The sequence below is a fragment of the Desmodus rotundus genome, chromosome X (genome assembly GCF_022682495.2).
Source record: "Desmodus rotundus isolate HL8 chromosome X, HLdesRot8A.1, whole genome shotgun sequence".
In the NCBI taxonomy this organism is placed as follows: domain Eukaryota; kingdom Metazoa; phylum Chordata; class Mammalia; order Chiroptera; family Phyllostomidae; genus Desmodus; species Desmodus rotundus.
The window spans coordinates 3,633,186-3,653,065 of NC_071400.1; the positions used below are offsets into that span (position 1 = coordinate 3,633,186).

Consider the following 19,880-nt stretch of genomic DNA (forward strand, 5'->3'; position numbering starts at 1 on the left):
GAGGCATGAAGTAAAAACTCCATTACATTTTAGTTCCTAATACCTCTCTCTCTCTCTCTCTCTCTCTCTCTCTCTCTCTCTCTCTCTCACTGCTTGCACACAATCTCTTTCTGTTGCCTAGATAAATAGTACTATTAACCAAGAAATTTATCTGAGACAAAAAGTATACGAGGTTCACCCTTCAAACGATTTGAACTGCACACAAGGCAGCCGCAAGGCCCCAGAGTGCTTCCCCCCCTCACCTTTCGGAGTTTCCGAATAACCAGGGTTAGAAGAAGCCAGAAAAGGGTAGCTGCAAGCCCAGTACAAACAAGAATGATGACTTCAATATTGGATTTGTCTTCAGAGCCTGTAATGACATTGAAGACAGAATTTATTAAAATAAAAATGTTATAGCGCCCTGGCCTTTTGGCTAAGATCAGGTGTAATATCTATTATCAGTTTAAAATAAAAAATAAGTTAGTTCACTGCAGAGACTGAGAGGAAGAAAGAGAGATTACTGCCTTTGAGAAAGCATATTTCATTTCTAAAGGACAAATGTCACCAAGTGGGAATAATAAAATACCTACCACATGGGGTTACCCAGAGTACCAAATGAGATAGTGACAAGTGAAAATAGCACCATATATGGCATATAACTTTTTTACCTATCTTATTATTATCAGTTTTCTGGTTTTTTTTTTTTGTTCAGACTCTAGATTCTCTCAGACCACTAGAAGACAAGATTATTAAATCAGCTTATATGGTTTGCCTGGTAGGCCCTAGAAAAGTGTAAGTGAATGTTCAAAAGGCTTTAGGAATGCTGAGATGGTTATTCCAACCCTGAGCATTTCTCTCAGCAGATACAGCTTTGCCCTTAATAGTTAAATACTCATCATAATAGCACAGCACATTGGAGTCTAAACACCTTGCCATAATCTTCAGCAAGTGTCTTACTTTCTTTGAGTTTCGTATTTACAATATTAGATGATCGAAGGTCTAACTTTCTATGTCTGTATTTCCAAATGCCATCCAATAGTTTCCAATCCACCAAAGGGAAGTAATCTTATTTGACATTTTATATTTTGTAAAGCATCCCCATATCTTGGACTTCAGCTGTTATCACCCCTGAAACATAGAGGACAGCTGGTATGATTCCCATGTCAGAAAGGAGAAATCTGAGACCGAAAAAGGCTAAAGGAGTTATGCAAAATTCCATCAAGTTTGTTACAAGTATGGGGTTCTGAATTCAGGTTTTCCAAACCATACTATTCCACACACCTTCCCGCCGAAAGTGGATATATTAAGTGTATGTCCATGTTTGCCTTTTTATGGTCATTCTACACTGTGTTCTCATCACCAAATGCATTTTCCTTCCTTTTTCGAGATCCATTACTGATTATCAACATAGACAGGTATTTTCCAACTTACCTTCCACAGTGATAAGAGCTGTGGTGCTGACTTCCCCCAACTCATTGGTCGCTTTGCACTGATATAAGCCCTCATCTTCTTTTTTGGCTCGCTCGATAATAAGGCTGTTGTTCTCAAAGGAGATTCCTGCATCAACAATGCCCCCCATTATTATCTGAGGTATTTGCACTGAAGCCCAGTCTTAGAGTATGTGAACCCCCCCCAACTTATTAAGTCAACCTTGGAACAGTTTCAGTCAAGTAATCTCTAAGGAGTTGCACCAACTCAAGCCCTCTTGATTGGAAACAGCCCCGCAAGATCTTCAGACTTACCTGAAGCAGGGAGAACAGGAGCTCCATCTTTCAACCAGTGGATGTTAGGCCACGGTGTTCCACTCACATTGCAGTTCAGCAAAATCTTGCCGCTGATGTTGACCTCAATATTGGTAAGATTCTCAATAATAAATGGAGCAACTCTTTCTGTAGTGACCAGGGTAAAAGAAGACAAGATTTTGTGGCAGGGTACCATAAATACAGCATTTCATCTCTGTCTCACTCCTCACATTTAATCAGATACTTGGATGGTTAGGTGTTACCATGTTTGGGAGAAGAGAAAATGGATGGGGATAAAAAATATACTGTATAGGTGAAGTGTTTGCTGGTTTGCATTTTGTATTCTTCAAGTTACTCCATAATCCTCACACTTAGTAAGGTCATCTTTAGTCAGCTAAAGCAATAAAAGTGGCTGCTGAAGAGTTTTGATATCAGAAAGACCAAAAAGTTCCATTCCTTAATTTTCCTATCATCTGTTTGACACAGAGTATATAATTCATTACGATCCTTTTCTTGAAATGTCTCCAAGGGGCTTCAGGAAACAAAAGATCGGTTGGCCCAGCCTATAAGTAATACAGAAGCAAGAACCCTATTCTGGTTCCTTAGCCCACCCAGCAGTTGTCTCAAATGCTAAGAAGTTTTAGGGAAATCTCCCCAACCGTACCTCTAATTAAGAGCTGAGTGTTGTGTTGCATCATCTTGGTGATGTTCCTCTGGGTCCAAGCCTTGCACCTGTACTGCCCTTTGTCCTTCTGGGTCACATTCTTAATCACCAGCGTCAATGAGATGGAGTAGTTATTTTTTAAGCTTTCTGTGTACATAACAGGAATCTTCTCTCCAAGGGGGTTGAACCACGCAAGGTGAGTGTAGATATATTTAGCTGCCTTGCATTTGAGCCGGGCATCATAGCCCTCAATCACGGAGACCAGGGGTTCTGCCTCCATGAAGCCAGCCACATCTGTGAGGGTGAAGAAATGGCACTGTGAATATCACTAGGCCCAAGAAACTGCTATATATAACAACATGCTTTGTGCTTTTTCCTGAGAATCAAGTTGTAGAGATAAAGCAGACTCCATCAAGGACACGTGTCTAGCAGCAAAGACCCAACTACGTTAAATTTTCAGTGTCATTTGCTGAGTTTCCTTCTAAATGCCCACAGTGGCAGAGGCCATTTCTAGCCACACACAGCTCTGAATTAGTTCCCAAGTAGGTGTGGGCAGAGCTTTGAAAAGATTTTCATATGTCTCCTATTATGAAGAGGGTAGGCAATTAAGTTTTTTGACTGATACAATGTGATCAGGCCAAATAATTCCCCACTCCAATATTATCACCAGAATATTGCAGAGTCTGAGAGCCTGCTATTATAAGTGCCTAACATATTTATTGTCCAACTTACAAACCTTCACAGCAATTCCCTCATGTTAATTTTTAAAACAAACCTGAGACAAATAATATCACCAATCTCATTTCACAGATTAAGAAAGAACACATACTGAAGAAATGACAGAGACAAGACTGAGACACCAGGCTTACTGATTTGAATTTGTATTTTTGCCATTTCACGCTGCCTCTGCACAGGTAAGTTCTTATTTTGGAATCTACACCACAGATGCTTTTTTGTTGGATTAAAACATGATGTCTACAGGAGAAGAGCACTTAAATGCAAATTCCCGAGGGAAAAAAAAAGGTAGCACAAAAGCTCTAAGGCAGATACTAACACTGAATCATTTAGCATACACGTGATTTGGAAAGAAAATAAGAGGGCTTTGTCAAAATGAAACTCTGAATACCCAGATTTTGACTTGAAAGATAACATGCAGAAACACTTTTAATCCTTTTTTTAAAAACAAGATTTCATGTATCCTTTTCTTTTAGAGAGAGGGGAAAGGAGGGAGAAAGGGAGGGAGAGAAACATCAGTGTCTGGTTGCCTCTCGAATGCCCCCTCCTGGGGAACCTGGGCCACAACCCAGGCATGTGCCCTGACTGGGAATCGAACTGGTGACCCTTTGGTTCACAGGCCAGCACTCAATCCACTGAGCCACACCAGCCAGGCCTTTTTGCAAATAGAATTGATATAAATTATAAATAAATACTTCAGTACCATATCAATGTTCTTACCCCCAAGAGATACATCAATTTTCACTTCTGAACATCACACACACAATACTTTGCACACACTTTATTTTACATAGCAATGGCTACAGTCTGAAGAGATTAGCTGTTGGATAAGAAAAACCATGGTCCTGATTCGGGCCCAGAGTTTCTAATCCATTGGCTTTGTGTGTGTGGTGGGGGCAGTGTCTGTGAAGGGTCAGGAGTAATAGAAGGTATTCCCGCAGTCAACGCTTTGAGATTAGAATTAAATGATGAAAACACTTTACTTGTCATACGATTGTATAACTGTTTCTTGTGGCTACTTGCTTCCAGCACCCCAAGATTTGCTCAGTGTTTTCTCTACCAATATTTATCTTGATAAAGTCTACTCCTGTTTTGAAAATATCAGTATTTTTATTAAGGCTCACAAAATGTTTTCATAAAAAAATTCTTAATGCCTTTTATCTAATGTCTAGCATCACAGTAGGTTCAGTGTTTTTTTTTGATATATTTTGGAGGATGGGTCAGGTAGAAGACAGTAAAGGGGGAATAAATGGTGGTGGAAACAGACTAGTCTATGGGCGGTGAACACATGATACAACATACAGATGATGTATGATAGACGTGTCCACTTGAAACCTATTTAATTAACCCATGTGACCCAAATAAATTCAATAAAGTCTACCTCTTGATCGATCACAGCAGTGATGCTCTCGATTGAAGAATATGGTTGGCTGAACAGCGGAGCTGACAGATTTCAAATTCTGGGTCCCTGTTATCTAATCCACTCAGTAGTGAACCTTCAAGTCCCTGAACACCAGCTTCAAGTTGTTGATGCTGAAGGCACATTCAGGCACGTGTAAGTGATTGCTGAATGTGGAATAATTGCCCCCTCCTCCACTTCATTTCTCGATTCCCATGAGCACATGCCCCATCTGGAGCTATTTTTGTTCTCTGTGGCCGCCCTTAGGCCACATTGCCATTTGTCTACTGGACATTCCTACTTGGGAATCCCATTAGCATGTCAACAATTTCATAACCAAAAATACCTCTTTGATTTTATTCCCCTCAGACCAACTCTTCCTTTACATTTTTCTGTGGTGGAAGACATCGCTTTCCTATCGACCAAGAATTAAAACCTCACTATCATCTTTGATTCTTCTGTCTCTCTCACCTTCCACATCCCACCTCCCATCAGTTGCCAAGTCCTATCAATTATTTATTCCTTTACCACAGCTTTCCTTTCCCCCTTCCTCTCGGTGTCCACTATGCAGCTCTCCCAGTCTGGGCTGTCATTACCTCGTGCCTGAACAATTAAATGCTTTCCTAACTGAGTTGCTCCCCTCCAGTCTCTCCACACTCCAAACCATCTCCACCAGCCACCTCATTCGTCCTCCTGAACCGTAACTTTGATCAAAACCACTATCAACAACTCTCAGTGACTCTCCACTGCCTCCAAATAAAGTTAATATTCCTTCCTCATTTATTCAAAGTAGGCTCTTGTAAGGCCCTATTCTTCCTCACCAACTACATCATCCAGCTTCTCCACAAATCATGTGTTTTTACACACCCAGTGGCTTCACATGCTGCAGATACATCACATTGGCCTGTGGTAATCTTTCACTGGTTCACTGAAAGTTCACCTCCTCAGACAGGTCTCCTCTGATCACCCAGGCTTCCTCACTCTACCTTACCATTCCCCCTTTCATGCATTTATCACAAGTATAAAATGTTCACTTATTGATTTGTTTACTGCTTCTTTCCATCGCTGCAATGTAAACTCTGTGAAGACAAGGACCACACAAGTTTTAGTCAGTGCTAGAGCCCTAACAGCTAGCACAGGGCTAGTCATGTCAATAAATATTGGTGGAATGAACGAATGTTAACTGGTTAATTGCAATCTTGTCTAACTTTTGCTTATGGCTCCTTCTTTCCTTGAAATGCCGTTCCAAACCTCTCTATTTTTGTGAGTAATACCTATTCATCAATCAGTGTTTCATTCTTTTTGTTCCACTCTTTTCACTGCTCCCGCCCAAGCTGACTCTTTAGATTATAAAACTGCTTCAGGTCAGGAATCCCTTCTTGGCTGTTACAAAGCACTCTGAGAACACTCAACAATTACTGACAAATGTTAGAAGTTGTTATGATTAATGATAACCTTTTCTGTGATGTAGTCGACAAGAGTATAATGATGGGATCCTGGAGACGGACTTTTGGGAGATGAATTTAATATAGCTGTACTTACTATCCTTAAAACTATTATAAAGTCAGCCACCAAAAGGTCAGAGGGTCTCAGAAAGGTAAACACCCTTGCCTCGGGGCACGCTGAGTCATGCTTCCTGACAAAACCCTGAATTTCACGCCATGGAGATACCTTTCAGCTTTAGCCTCTGAAACAAATAATGTCTTATTTAACAAAGAACTGAGTATTGAGACGGATTAGATACTTTGTTATTATGGACTGAACTTCCGTGCCCCCCAAAAGTTCCTACGTTGAGGTCCTAAAACCCAATGTGCTGCTATTTGGAAGTGGGGCCTTTGAGAGCAAATTTGAAGTTTCTATCAGGCCGTGAGGGTAAAACCCTTATGATGGGATTAGTATCCTTATAAGAGGAAGAGAGACCAGAGCTTTCTCTCTTTTCACCATGTGGGGACACAGGGAGAAGGCACACATCTGCAGGCCAGAAAGAGAGCCCTCACCACGGAATCAAATTGGCCAGCACATCGATCTTGGACTTCCCCTGGCTCAAGAACTATAAGAAAAAAATTCCAATTGTTTAAGCCATCCACTCTGTGATATTTTGTTATGACAGCCTCGGCTAAGACATTGATATTTCAAGCTTTTTTAGAGGAGATGCAAGAAGGTTGCTCTGTTATCTGCATGACTGAAATTGACCCGACCAGTGAACCTAACAGGAAGTTATGGCTGGTTTTGCTGGCTGCATTTGAGCCTCTTGTATCCTTTCCTTTCTTCCTCTTCCCCTATATGGCTATATGGATTTACAGATTTGCAGCCTGACATTTCAGAGGATGTGCCACTGCCTTCTTTCCCCACCCCAGCCTAATATAGATGTCTCCAATGACTCATGCGAGTAAAACACTTGCTTTTGCATATGATGTGCACCCTCGAAAGCATGACTTATGGGAACCAGATGAAGGAATTCAGGCTTTCAAATCTGGATATTTTTGTCTTCAGATCTTTGAAGGTCTGCCACTAGGAAGAGTAAGCACACAGGCTTTGTTGCAACTTCAGTAGGATTAGGAATGTGGGTGGAAGCAAATTTAGCATAAGGACAAAATTTCTAATAGAGACGCCCCAAGATGAAACAAGCTGCCCCGGGAAGTAGGGAAACAGTTCTCTACCACAAGGAACACTCAAGCTGAACTTGAATGACTTCTTGGTGGAAATGTGCTTACAATTAAAGCATTAGGAGGAGGGGCAAGAAGGTTTGACTAGGTGACCTATCAGAAACTTTAGGACCCTGGCAATGTGTGATTCTAGGACACTGAGAAGGAACAATGAACAAAAGCTTTTGTACACTGTGTTACTATGGCCCTCAATCCTCTAGGAATACTCTCCGGTGCATTCTGCTCCTGCAAAAGCCAAAAGCTGTCCAGAAAACTCTCCATCTGAGGAGTATAAGAAGCACAGAGCATCTTTGGAATGTCAAAAATGATCGGACCTTTCTGAGGCAGCTGCTGAAGATGGTGGGGGGGCAGGCACTGGGGCCCGATGGCCAAGGCCATCTTTTGGGTTGCCTGGAGGCCATTGTGGCCAAGCAAGTGCTGCTGGGCTGGAAGGTGGTGGTTGTGCACTGTGAGGGCAACAACATTTCTGTCAACTTCTATAGAAACAAGCTGAAGTACCTGGCCTTTCTCTACCAGTGGATGAACACTAACCCCTCCTGCCACCGTACCATTTCGGAGCCCCTAGCCTCCTCCTTTGGTGGACCACGCGAAGCATGTGGCCCCATAAACCAAGCAAGGCCAGGCTGTGTTAGACCGCAGCTTTTAGAATGCCAGGTGTATGATGGGATCCTGCTGCTCTATGACAAGGAAAAGCAAATGGGCCCTGGCCAAGTAGCTCAGTTGACTAGAGCGTTGTCCCGATATGCCAAGGTGGCAGGTTCAATCCCCAGTCAGGACACATATAAGAATCAACGAATGAAAGCATAACTAAGTGGAACAACAAATCTCTCTCTCTCCAATCAATAAAAAAAAAAAAAATCAACCAATGAATGTGTAAGTGGGTGGAACAACAAATTGATGTCTCTCTCTCTCCCCCTTCCTTTTTCTTTCGAAAATTAATACATTTTTTAAAAATTAAAAATTTTACAAAGAGAAAGCAAATGATGGTTTCTGCTGCCCTCAAGGGTGTGTGTCTGAAGCCTACACGGAAGTCTGCCTACCTAGGACGCCTGACTCATGAGGTTGGCTGTAAGTACCAGGCAGTCGCCGCTGCTCTAGAGAGGGAGGACAAGGCCAAAATCCATTACCAGGAAGAAAAGCTGCTCATGAGGCTGTGGAATAAGGGTGAAAAGAACGTGGAGAAGAAAAGTGACAAATACACAGAACTCCTCAAGACTCATGGACTCCTGGTCTGAGCCCAGTAAAATTGACTCTTAATTCCTCACGCTTGGCTTAGCCTGCTCTTCCTCCACCACTGCCCTAGAATGTGGGAGACCCCCTGGGCACTCTGAGCCTAAGAATGCTGGGAACATAGAAGGGGCCTTAGTTACTGCTGTTACAGAAAGGCATTTTAAAAAGTTTAAATGACTCTAAGAGCTGTACAACATAATTTGCCTGTGACGTACTCATGAGAGTTTTAGGAAATCAACAGTTGAAACAGGTAGGTCAGTTTTAATATTTACGGGTGAGCTGGAAAACACAAGCCTCAGCTTCCCATAGGATCAGCAACTATGTTCTGCAGCTCTAGTATGTGTGGTGCTGCCTGAGGACAGGACAGGATGAACTTGGTGTTCTACGAGGGTAGTTACAGATGCACAGACGGGGACGGCCAGCCAGTCACAGCCACTGCCCTTGTGCCTTCTGTGTACCTTCTAAGCAGAAATGAATGAATGATTTTTAAAGGAAAAGTTTTATCTGGAGACCACAATGCCATTGATTTTTGTGACAAATGGGAGAGAAATGAAGTCATACACGTCAAAGCTTCTGGAAATTTGTCAGAGACAGCAAGAGGGGCTTTGGGTATGAAAAAATTCAGTTCTAGCTTCCTTGTGTTTGTTTTAGCAACTCAGATATAAAGCATGGCAGGGTCCAAAGGTCAGCTGAGCTCAAATTATCAGCTTATCACAGCTAAATCTCTTTAAACAAGCTATTTATTCCTTAAAAGGACAGGTCTCAACCTAAAATTCTTGGCTATAAAAATTACAAACAAGTCCAATGAATACAAATACAATATTAGACATGTGCTTTTCATTGTAATTATTAAAAAACAACCATGAAATATTCAATGTATGTATATCCGTTAGCTGGGGCAGAAGTAAAGCCATCCGCAAAGCACTGTTTTGTTTGAAAACCAGAATCCTCATGGGACGTGAGTTATAAATGAGAGAAGTCCCAGCCATGCCATTAGGGCTTCGCTTTAGGGTAAAAGAATTTGGAGACTCCATTTTCAATTCAGACTGCACTCTTCATCTTTTGGGTGCCTATGTTTTTAATGCTCAGTTGAATTTTATCTGGAAAAGATGAGTAGCTCGTCTGCTACATTCACCTTTAGGCTCTGGCAGAGGATTCTTGTGGACGGTCCTATTTGTATTCTGAGCAACACATACTAGAAGGGGTTTGATTCTACTTCATTCCACTGCTTCTTCTGGACATATGCTCTGGCAGAGACGCTCTGAATATGATCCATTGCTTTTTTCATACCATCTGCTCAGGAAAGTCCATCCTTTTTGGTAGGAAGCAACTCAGTAAAGTCCCTGTGTTCTGGTGGGGCTCAAGCTTGTGAGCTTGGAGCACTCATTCCTTTTATCTATCTATCTCTTTGTTTATTTATTTAACTTTATTTTTATTGTTGACATTATAACAGATGTTCCCATCCCCCTCCTCTGCCTCCCTCCACCCAGCCCCTGACCCCTTCCTTCTGGCCATCCCCACACTGTTCTCTGTGTCTGTGCATCATGCATATATATTCTTTGGCTGATCCCTTCACCTTCTTTCATCCCTTTTAGAAAAGAAACTCAGTTTCAAACAAAGCTTTGATGGCTCCAGGCTCTACCCACCAATGGGGACAGAGGAAAGAGCTGGTAGGACCCATCCAGCGATGATGCTCAAAAAGCCACATCTCCCCAGGGTTCCCTTGTGAGACTGTGCTCTGGGCCACTTGGAATCAGGGTGGGAATGCCCTGTGCTGGAAACTTCCTTGCACACATGGTAGATTATCTGTAAAACCTCCAAGTCACTGTCACGTGGAAGAGCCCTGAGAACACCTAGCTCTTCCTCTGAGGTTCCTGTTTTCAACTAAGGCAGCCACCTAGATTGGGCAGCTAAGGTGATCTTAAAAAATGGCAAATAAAAAAGGTTTGCCTGACTTATTCTATATTTGCAAATAATAACAATCAACATCATCATCATAATATAAAGTCTTAATTTCCTGGTATTTTATCTTTGACTAATTTAGTTTAAACCTTCGGCATCCTCTGGTTTCTGCTTCTGCTGCCGCCTCTGGTGTGGGCTGGGCAAAAGAAAGAGGCAAAATGATCTGAAACAAACCCCTTTTCAAATGTCCTGTAAATATGTCAAAAATGTGCTAATGCATTGACACAAATATCTATATAAATAGAAAATTGATAAAATGTCAAAGAAACAGAGGGCAAATTTTCATCCAGAGTCCGGAACACCAAGAACCAAGATTCTTTCCTTCCTCATATCCCACCCCTCCCAGCCTTTCTCTCTCCCTTTCTTTCCCTATATTTCAAACATTATATCTTAAGACTTTTCCCCAAATCATTAACTTATGGAATTGCAGCTGCATTAATTTATCTCTAGTGTACTTTTTTTTCTCATACTATTGATGAAAAAACTGAGTCCCAGGGAAGGGAAGTAATTTACTAAGATCACACAACCAGGTTTAGCAATAGAGCCAAGACTATATCACTGGTTTTCTAATTTCTCATCCATAATTCTCCTTTGGCCTGGAGTTGTCTTATGGCCTAACATCACCATACTCCCCCCTCCCTTGCCAGAATAAGCTAGGTGGAGCATGCATTGATGCAGAAACAAAGTCCTTTAGCCTTTTTCTTTCTGCAGGTTAGGGAAAATCAAGCTTATTGGGGCATGTAACCATCTCTGAGTCTAGCAAAGGTTGCTTGATAAATGAATCACCAGCCTGTTTCCAGGTAGAACAGAATGAAGGTGGGGGAGGGGAAGCTGAAATTATAGCAGTGAAATTATCGTTAAATTCAGGATATTTGATGCATAATTCATTGGTGATGGGGTTTGAGGAGGAGGGTAAGTTGTTTGAATGACCCCATCTCTGCTGGGGACCACTTCCAATGTTTGACATTTGCCAGTCGGGGCTGGCAAGTGTCTGCACATTTGTTTAATCCTCTCTGTGCCTCTCTATTTTTCTGAGGATAAAGGGTAAGACACAAAACAGTCTGTTTTTCTGGGCATCCAGGACAGGTGCAGGAATTATGTGTATCTGGGAGAACACTTTGCTGCCAGGGATACGAAGTAGTCATTCTGTTTTCTTCAGAATGCAGAAGCCTCGTGTTTTTCAGCCTTTCCTAAACTGGGCGCCCATGCTGCTCTGTTGGGACATCCATCCTTGAACCTTCCTCAGCTCACTCCAGCCGTTTCCCGTGAAGTTATAACACAGCTCAGGCAAGGAGAGAAGTTGCTGATTGGGAAAATCAGTGGAAAAGAAAAGACTGACCTTCCTGCCTCTATTCTCAATGACTCATTCTTATGGATGTGTGGTAGGGGGATGTTTGTCCACTCGTGGACCCCAGGCCTAGTGTGAGACATAATCCTGTCTTCTGTCTTCCAGCACTTTCTACTAAAGCTAGAGGCACAAAGTCTACCTTGTCAGTAGTATTAGCATTAGTATAGTATTAGTAGTAGTATTTTGCATGGGACTTGAAGGAGAGAAGGAGAGAGAAGCCAGGCTGGTTTGGACTTAAACTGCCCTTCACTTGCCTCACCCATTATCCGGGCCAAATGCTGTCCCTAGTTCCCAGGCCCATTGCCTTCTGAAATCATCCTGAAGTATCTCCCTGTTGGCTCAGCTTTGCACCATCTGAAAATGCTTAGTATTATTTAAGAGCTTGGAAACTATCACCATGAACCCTCTTTTCAGATCAAGAAGACTGATCTCAGAACAAATCCCAGAGCAGGTCTTCTTTTGCTCATTTACATAAAGCATTCTTGCAATTCCACTGTGACTTCATTCCTTTTACATTGTCTCTAGGGTGGGACATTCTCAACATTTCTACACAGGGGGCTTTCTGAAAGTCTAAATGATTATGTTTAATGTTTCATTCTTTGCTACATGTATCCCCTGTAATAATTCCTGTAAGTTAGGCAGGCCTGAGTTCCTACAGCGGGAACTATGAAGAAACGACTTTCTTTCTGTGTGTGTGTGAGATTTCTGTGTGTGTGTGTGTGTGTGTGAGATTTCTGTGTGAACATTACACTGTGGCTTGCTGCACCAAACAATTCTAAAAAGTTCATCTTGATGAGGTCTATGCGGGTGAAGGATGGGTAAAGTGTTATTTTTAGGATCCAAGCATTCAACAAAAAACAAACACACAGAGACCACTAACTCGAATAAACTAGAAAGCTGGAGAGAGGGCCTTTGTCCTGGGCTTCAAGGGGTCCAAGGACCTAAACAGGCCCCCTGGGGATACAAGTATAAAGCGGTGTTATTTGCTACACAGAAACTATGTCTCTCAGTAAAGCCAAAAAGGAATCTCTGTGGTAAATCACGGGCTGAAGATGAGCTAGACTGTCCAGCTTTGTGATGCCCTCCCAGGAGGCGATATTTCTTGGGTTTTGTAAAACTTTCACTAAAATAATTTCAAATATTTCAGCTTTCATCCAGCTGAGTTACACATGATCAAGAAATTACCCTTTTCAATCTTTGGACCTGAGTTTTAGGAGGAGCACAGAATCTCAGGCCAGAGTTGTGGCAGCAGTAGCTTTAAGGGAATAAACCAAGAAAAAAGTGATTTACTTGTGTGGAAGGTAGGCCAGTGGGTATTGTGCCCTGAGCCAGTGACCCATCAAGGCAGTTTTCTTCACAGTGCCAGTCTTGGAAGAGGTTTGGTTTTGTGTGTTTTATTTATTTTTTAAAAAGATTTTATTTATTTATTTTTAGAGAGAGGGGAAAGGAAGGAGAAAAACATCAATGTGTGGTTGCATCTTGCACGCCCCCTACTGGGGACCTGGCCTGCAACCTAGGCATGTGCCCTGACTGGGAATCAAACCGGAGACCCTTTGGTTTGCAGGCCAGCACTCAATCCACTGAGCCACACCAGCCAGGGCTCTTTGTTTTAATAGAAGCTATGTCAAATGTCTATTTCTGGTGTGGGTTGCCTCCATGTTTCAGTGACGTCAAAGATTATGACGTTTCCAGAATGTCTTCCAAGTCCTTGTTTTGGGAAAGCCATGAGCCACTATCCACAGCACCAACTGTTTACACCAATACATTATCCATTGTGGTCAGTTGTCCAACTTCCCTCTGGAAGTTTTACAACCTGTCAGCTGAACAAAACTTCTCATTTGTGATAATTCTTCATACCTGACTTGTCAAGGGTAGCTACCCATGGCACATCCTATTTTCTCTGCATCTCAGCCTTATCTGCCAAGACAGACAGTTAAGGAGTGGGATTGCCTTTAAACAGCAGAAATCTTCAATAAAGTCCCAAACAGAGAGTTTAGATTAGGTCTTCTGCTCACCAATCCTCATTCCTAAAGGTTCCCTTGTTTTCTTTTCTTCCTTGAATGGTGGTAAACTACACTGTCATCATCATTACACAGCACTAATTGGCGAACACAGTATGGAACCCTCTAGAATACATTTCAGAAATCACTCGCCTATTCAACAACCCATACCTTCACCTTGGTTTGATGAAGCAGTCTGACCACCCAGGTACCTGATCTGCTCCCATTATTTCTTCTTTACCCCACACTTTCATGTTTCCCTCTACTGTCCTCAGGAGCAAGATAACAGGAAGATGGTACAGAGATAAATATGTACTGACTGCCCTCCTATGACTCTTCCAAGTACTTCACTACGCAGGCTCCACTCATTCCCTTATTATTGCTCACGGCTGCATAACGTGGCACTTATTTGAAGACTAATTTTGTGTCAGCTACTTCATAGATACTGTCTCACTTAATCCTCACACACTAACACTCTGGAGTAGGTATCCATATTCCCGTAGTATAGATGAGAAAAGAGAAGGTCCAAGGCTGAAGCAACTTGTCCAAGGTTATACAATCAATGAGAAAGTAGGAAAAAATCAGAAAGTAGCAGAGGCAAGGCTTGAACCCAGGAAGGTCCATCTGGTTCTAAAGCCTATGTTCACCCCCTACAAAAGAACAGGTAATTTGGTTTAAGAAATTATTTAACTATTAATCAAACCTCTGAAATATTCATAATACATTATAATGCTTTCAGTTTTAAATAATGATTAAAGTATCATTGTTTAAGGCATAAGGGAATAATATGATTAAAAACATGGATGAACATTGAGAATAGCATGCTAAGCGAAATAAGTCAGAAAGAATTTAAGAACCATATGATTTTACTCATTTGTGGGATATAAAACTGAAAGCAACAAATGAACAAACAAGGAAAACAACAACTCACAAACACAGACAACAGTATGGTGGTCACCAGAGGAATGAGGGTTAGGGGTAGGAAAGGGTAAAGGGGGTCAGATACATGCTGAGACAAGATTTGACTTTGGGTGGTGGGTGCACAACACAATATACAGATCATATGTCATAGAAATGTATACTTGAAACCTGTATGATCTCATTAACACATGTCATCCCAATAAATTTCATTTTAAAATAAATAAAACAAAATTATAATAAATTACTTCAGTTCTACACGATTTTGGGAATCAACTCCTGAGATTTTATTCTCAACATCTATCACCTCGATTAAGGATTACAACTTCATTTCAATGAGACCTTGAAAGAAGTAAATGAGATCATGGCGTGAGGGAGCCGAGAATACTATAATTAAACTTAAAACAAAGCAAAGTTATAACAATCAGATTCTTGCCAAGGTGTTAATGTTTAATACTAATTTAATGTGTTGTTCTTCCCAGGATATTTTCACTTCAGCCAAATTCTGCCTTAACCTCAAATAATGAGCTTTCAATTATAAATTCTCAGTCAACTTTGTAGGCCTGCAGTTGAGCTGGCTGAGAAACGATACATTTTCCATGCATCTCTAATCATATCATAGAAGATCTGTCCTGCCTGCTGTATCCTCCCCACTCGAGAATTTACCTGAGACATAGAACTGCATTCTTCTCTCATCAATGCCAACCTTGTTTATAGCTCTGCAGTAGTATATGCCAGAAATGTTGCTGGTCAGTATCTTCAGGGTGCTCAGAGTCTACAGAGAGAGAAGTGATGCATTAGTGACCGTTAACAAGGTATAGCAGTTATTAACGGTATTCACCAGATACTTCTGAGTCTTGCCCCTTTCAGGCACACAGTAGGTTTTCCTTCCTGGATCCCTTGTGATTGAGTGGGGACCTCTGACTTATTTATGGCCAAGGATTTGAGAAGGCAAATGATGTTGGGCCTTTCTAAGCTGGCCCACTTAATTGCTATGGTGAAACCCTCCATAGTTCTTTCAGGAATAACGATGAGCAATGTTTGAGATGATGGCTTATCTTGCCAGCCAGCATCCCTAAATGACTACAGTAAAAAAGCCCTCCTGCTGATGTGCAATTGGACATATAGCATCAGCAAAATATAAACCTTTGTAATTTTGAACCGATCAGATTTTGGAGTTGCTTGGTTTCATAGCACAACCTGAGCCATCTTGACTAATACATCAGCCTACCTGGGAAGTGGGGCTTTATTCATTCATTCATTCATTCATTCATTCATTCAACAAACATGTTTTTAAGGTCTTATTTAAATGTTGATCGTTATGGTACATTTACACAATGGAATTCTACTCAGCAGAGAGAAGGAAGGAGCTTATACCCTCTGCGACAGCATGGATGGAACTGGAGAGCATTATGCTAAATGAAATAAGCCAGGTGGTGAGGGACAAATACCATATGATCTCACCTTTAACTGGAACATAATCAACAAAAGAAAAAACCAAACAAAATATAACCAGAGACATTGAAATTAAGAACATTGTAACAATACCCAGAGGGGAGTGGGGATGGGATAGTGGGGAGAGGGGTTTACAGGAGCTACTACAAAGGACACATGGACAAAATCAAGGGGAAGGGTGGAGGTGGGGGAGGGAGGAGGGTTTGGCTGGGGTGGGGTGGAGGGATGGGGAGAAAATGCAGAGAACTGTAATTGAATAACAATAAAAATTTAAAAAGAAATAAATAAGTCTTATGAATTAAAAGAAAATGTTGATCTCTTGGAAAGGGACTGAAAGTAAGAAATTATTTAATTTCATAAAGAAACAGATACAAACATAGAATAATTCACAAGCCTGTCATTTAAGAGTTGATTTCCCAAGTCAGCATAAGTTTCGAAATAATAACAAATAATATTTAATACTTTTTACTGTTTCAGATACAATAATAAATACTTTATATATGCTATCTCATTTAATCTTTCCAACAACTCTACAATTTAGAAACTATTAATAATAACTCTTTTTACTGATGAGGAAACTGAGGTTTAGAGAAGGAAAATAACCCACTGAAGGTGAAAAGCTCAGAAATAATGCAGGTGATATTCAAATGTAGGACTATAGTTTGACTTGAGAATACCTGTTTTTTACTACTGTATTTTACTGCCTTGAAAATTAAAATCACTCTGGCTAGTGTAATAATAATAAAAAAATCAATGTGAAGAAAGTGAAAAATCTAAGTCTCATTTTTTAAAAGATTTTATTTATTTATTTTTAGCAAGAGGGGAAGGGAGGGAGAAAGAGAGGGAGAGAAACATTAATGTGTCGTTGCCTCTCATGTAGCCCCTACTGGGGTCCTGGCCCGCAACCCAGGCATGTGCCCTCACTAGGAATGAAACCAGCAACCCACTGGTTCGCAGGCCAGTTTTCAATCCACTGAACCACACCAGCCAGGGTATCCAAGTCTCATTTGTGTAACCATTAGAATTAACCTCTGTCCCAGTAGTCTTTGGTTTATACTGCCTCAGAACTTCAACTTATTTGTTCTCTTCTTTTCCTATTCATTGACTATTACGGAGATAACCAATAAAAAAAATTACAGGTAGATGTACAAGATGAAGGAAGCTTAGGTAAAGTCTAAACTGGATAAGTGGGCTCTGTAGAACCAAAGTGCGTTATTATCTAAGAGTGGAGCATGGGTAAAAACTCGGGATTCTATTGGCAAGAATGAGATTTTTCCTACTAGCCTTCTCTCATCAACCATATTTCTTTTATAACTAGTTTACCAAGAGGCTTATGGGAAAAATATATGCTAGTTGATATTAAGCAGGTCAAATTATTTTTTTTCTTAAAAGTGTCTCAAGCTATGGAATTACAGATTACACCACACTAAATAGCTGAGGCTCATCAGTTTGGGTTTAGGTCCAGCTCAAATCTTCCCCTGAGGAGAGTGGCATCTCTCTGCAGATTCTGAAGAAGGAGGTTCCATGACTACTCTTTCAGCAGAGAAAGCACTTTTTCCCATTGTTGTCACTGACTGGGTAGGAACACCTGAATTTCCTTGCAGTGCTGGGTTACAGTGTACGTTTCCACAATTATTTATCCCATTATGATGCTGTAGATTTTTGTTGTCAGGGAGGGGGAAGGGAAGGGAAGGGAGGGGAGGGGAGGGGAGGGAAAGGGAGGGGAGGGCAGGGCAGGGCAGGGAAACGCAGGAAAACTTAGAACAAATTCTACCTTTAAAATATACAACTGTATTTACCAATGTGAGACATGATACATGTGTTATGACACACTGGACCGGAAGTAAGGAGACGTGGGTTCTAGTCCCAGTTATACCATCACTTGGCTAGAGAACTGTTACCTCTCTGAATTTCGGTTTTCCCATCTGTAGTATTTGAAAAATAGACAAAGATGAGCTCTCAAGTTCTATACAGCTCTTATCTTCTGTACCATTCCCCCTAGCCTAACCAACCCACCTTACCAACGTCTCACACAAATAATACATAACCACACTGAGCTGAAACAAAAATCATTTTGAGGGAGGGAATAAATAAAGCCTGCAAGAAAGAATTTGATTTGGTTTACCATGTTTTGCCATGTAGAATGCACACTTTTTTGCCCAAATTTTTGAGGGAAAAATAAGGATGTGCATTGTACATGGGTATAATGATTACATACCATGAGTATAATAATGGGCATAATATGCATAATGTGTATAATGCACATAAAAACATGGGTGCACATTACACACGGCAAAATACGGTAATTTTAAGTAAGATAAATCACTCAAAATCTACCTATACCTGCTTCTCTTTGTGCCCAAGATTTGTCTCCAAACTCACAAATTTTGACTTCCTTCAAAAGTGTCCCTTGAGCACTGTATTAAGTTATGCCTTATGGTAATATGGATTTTGACCCTTATGACCTTCATGAGCTGGTGTTAAGTCCCATGAATATGTTACATTACAAGGCAAAAGAGACTTTGCAGATGGAATTAAGGTTGCTAATCAGCTGACCTGAAGATAGAGAGATTATCTTGGATTTACAGGTTGGCCCAATGTAATCACATGGGCTCTTAAAAGTAGAAGTGGGACACAGAACAGTTAAAGTGATGCAGCGCAAGAGGGAAGAAGAACAAGATTCAAGACTGAGAAGGACTAAACATGGTGTCGCTGGCATTAAATCAGAGAAAGGAATTTATGACCAGGGAATGTGACTAGCCTCTAGAGGCTGAGAACAAGCTCCAGATGCCAGCCAGCAACAACAAAAGGTACAACAGTCCTACAACCCGAATGACTTTAAAAGCAGACTTTTTTCTTAGAGACTCTACAAAAAAATGCAGCCTTGTCAATACCTCGATTTCATCCTTGTGAGACTCTAAGCAGTGGATCCAGCAAGGCCACACTTTACCTAAACGTATGACCTACAGAACTATGAGATAATACATTTGTGTTATATTAAGCTACTAAATTTGTTGTTATCTGTTATAGCCACAATAGCAAACTAGTACCACAGAAATACACAGAATTTTAAGATAATATTACAATTATATTACAACAAATTAAAACAACTAGAATAAATAGATAAATTCCTAGAAACATATGATCTTACAAAACTAAATCAGAAGCAATAGATTACAACTAATGAAATTGGAGTAGTAATGAAAAAACTCCAACAATAACAAAAAAGGTCCTAGAATGCATAGCTTCACAGGGTAATTCTATCAAACGTTCAAAAAAGAACTAACACCTATCTTCCTCAAACTATTCCAAAAAATTCAAGGAGGGAGGACTTCCAATCTCTATTTACAAAGCCAGCATTATCCCAGCATTAGCCTAATTCCAAAACCAGATAAAGATACTACAAACAAAGAAAATTATAGGCCAATATGCCTGATGAACATAGATGTTAAGACCCTCAAAAAAATATTAGCCAATTGGACCCAGCAATACATTAAAAAGATCATACAGATGAGTCGTTGGGTTGTTCAGGGTGATGCAAAGTTGGTACAATATCTGCAAATCAATACATGTGATACATCACATAAACAAAATGAAGGATGGAAATCAAATGATCATATCCATACACACAGAAAAAAACATTTGATAAAATCTAGCACCCATTTATGATAAAAACTCTCAGCCAAGGTGTCGTAAATGGATCATAGCTTAACACAATAAAGGCCTAAAAGTGTTTCCTTTAAGATCAGGAACAAGACAGGGTTGTTCATTTTCACCACAAT

At 40.8% G+C, this 19,880-nt stretch overlaps 1 protein-coding gene across 1 annotated transcript in view; it reads right to left on the reverse strand.

The window, feature by feature from the left end:
- The window catches only part of LOC112300051 (vascular endothelial growth factor receptor kdr-like), a 161,466-nt gene that overhangs the window by 49,186 nt on the left and 92,400 nt on the right, over positions 1–19,880 (reverse strand). The window contains exons 12-16 of the mRNA XM_053917169.2: positions 15,310–15,418; positions 2,386–2,679; positions 1,722–1,868; positions 1,411–1,536; positions 243–349 (exon numbers count right to left, since the gene is read on the reverse strand). Coding sequence (XP_053773144.1) covers positions 243–349; positions 1,411–1,536; positions 1,722–1,868; positions 2,386–2,679; positions 15,310–15,418 — 783 coding nt within the window. The remainder of the gene's footprint in view (positions 1–242; positions 350–1,410; positions 1,537–1,721; positions 1,869–2,385; positions 2,680–15,309; positions 15,419–19,880) is intronic.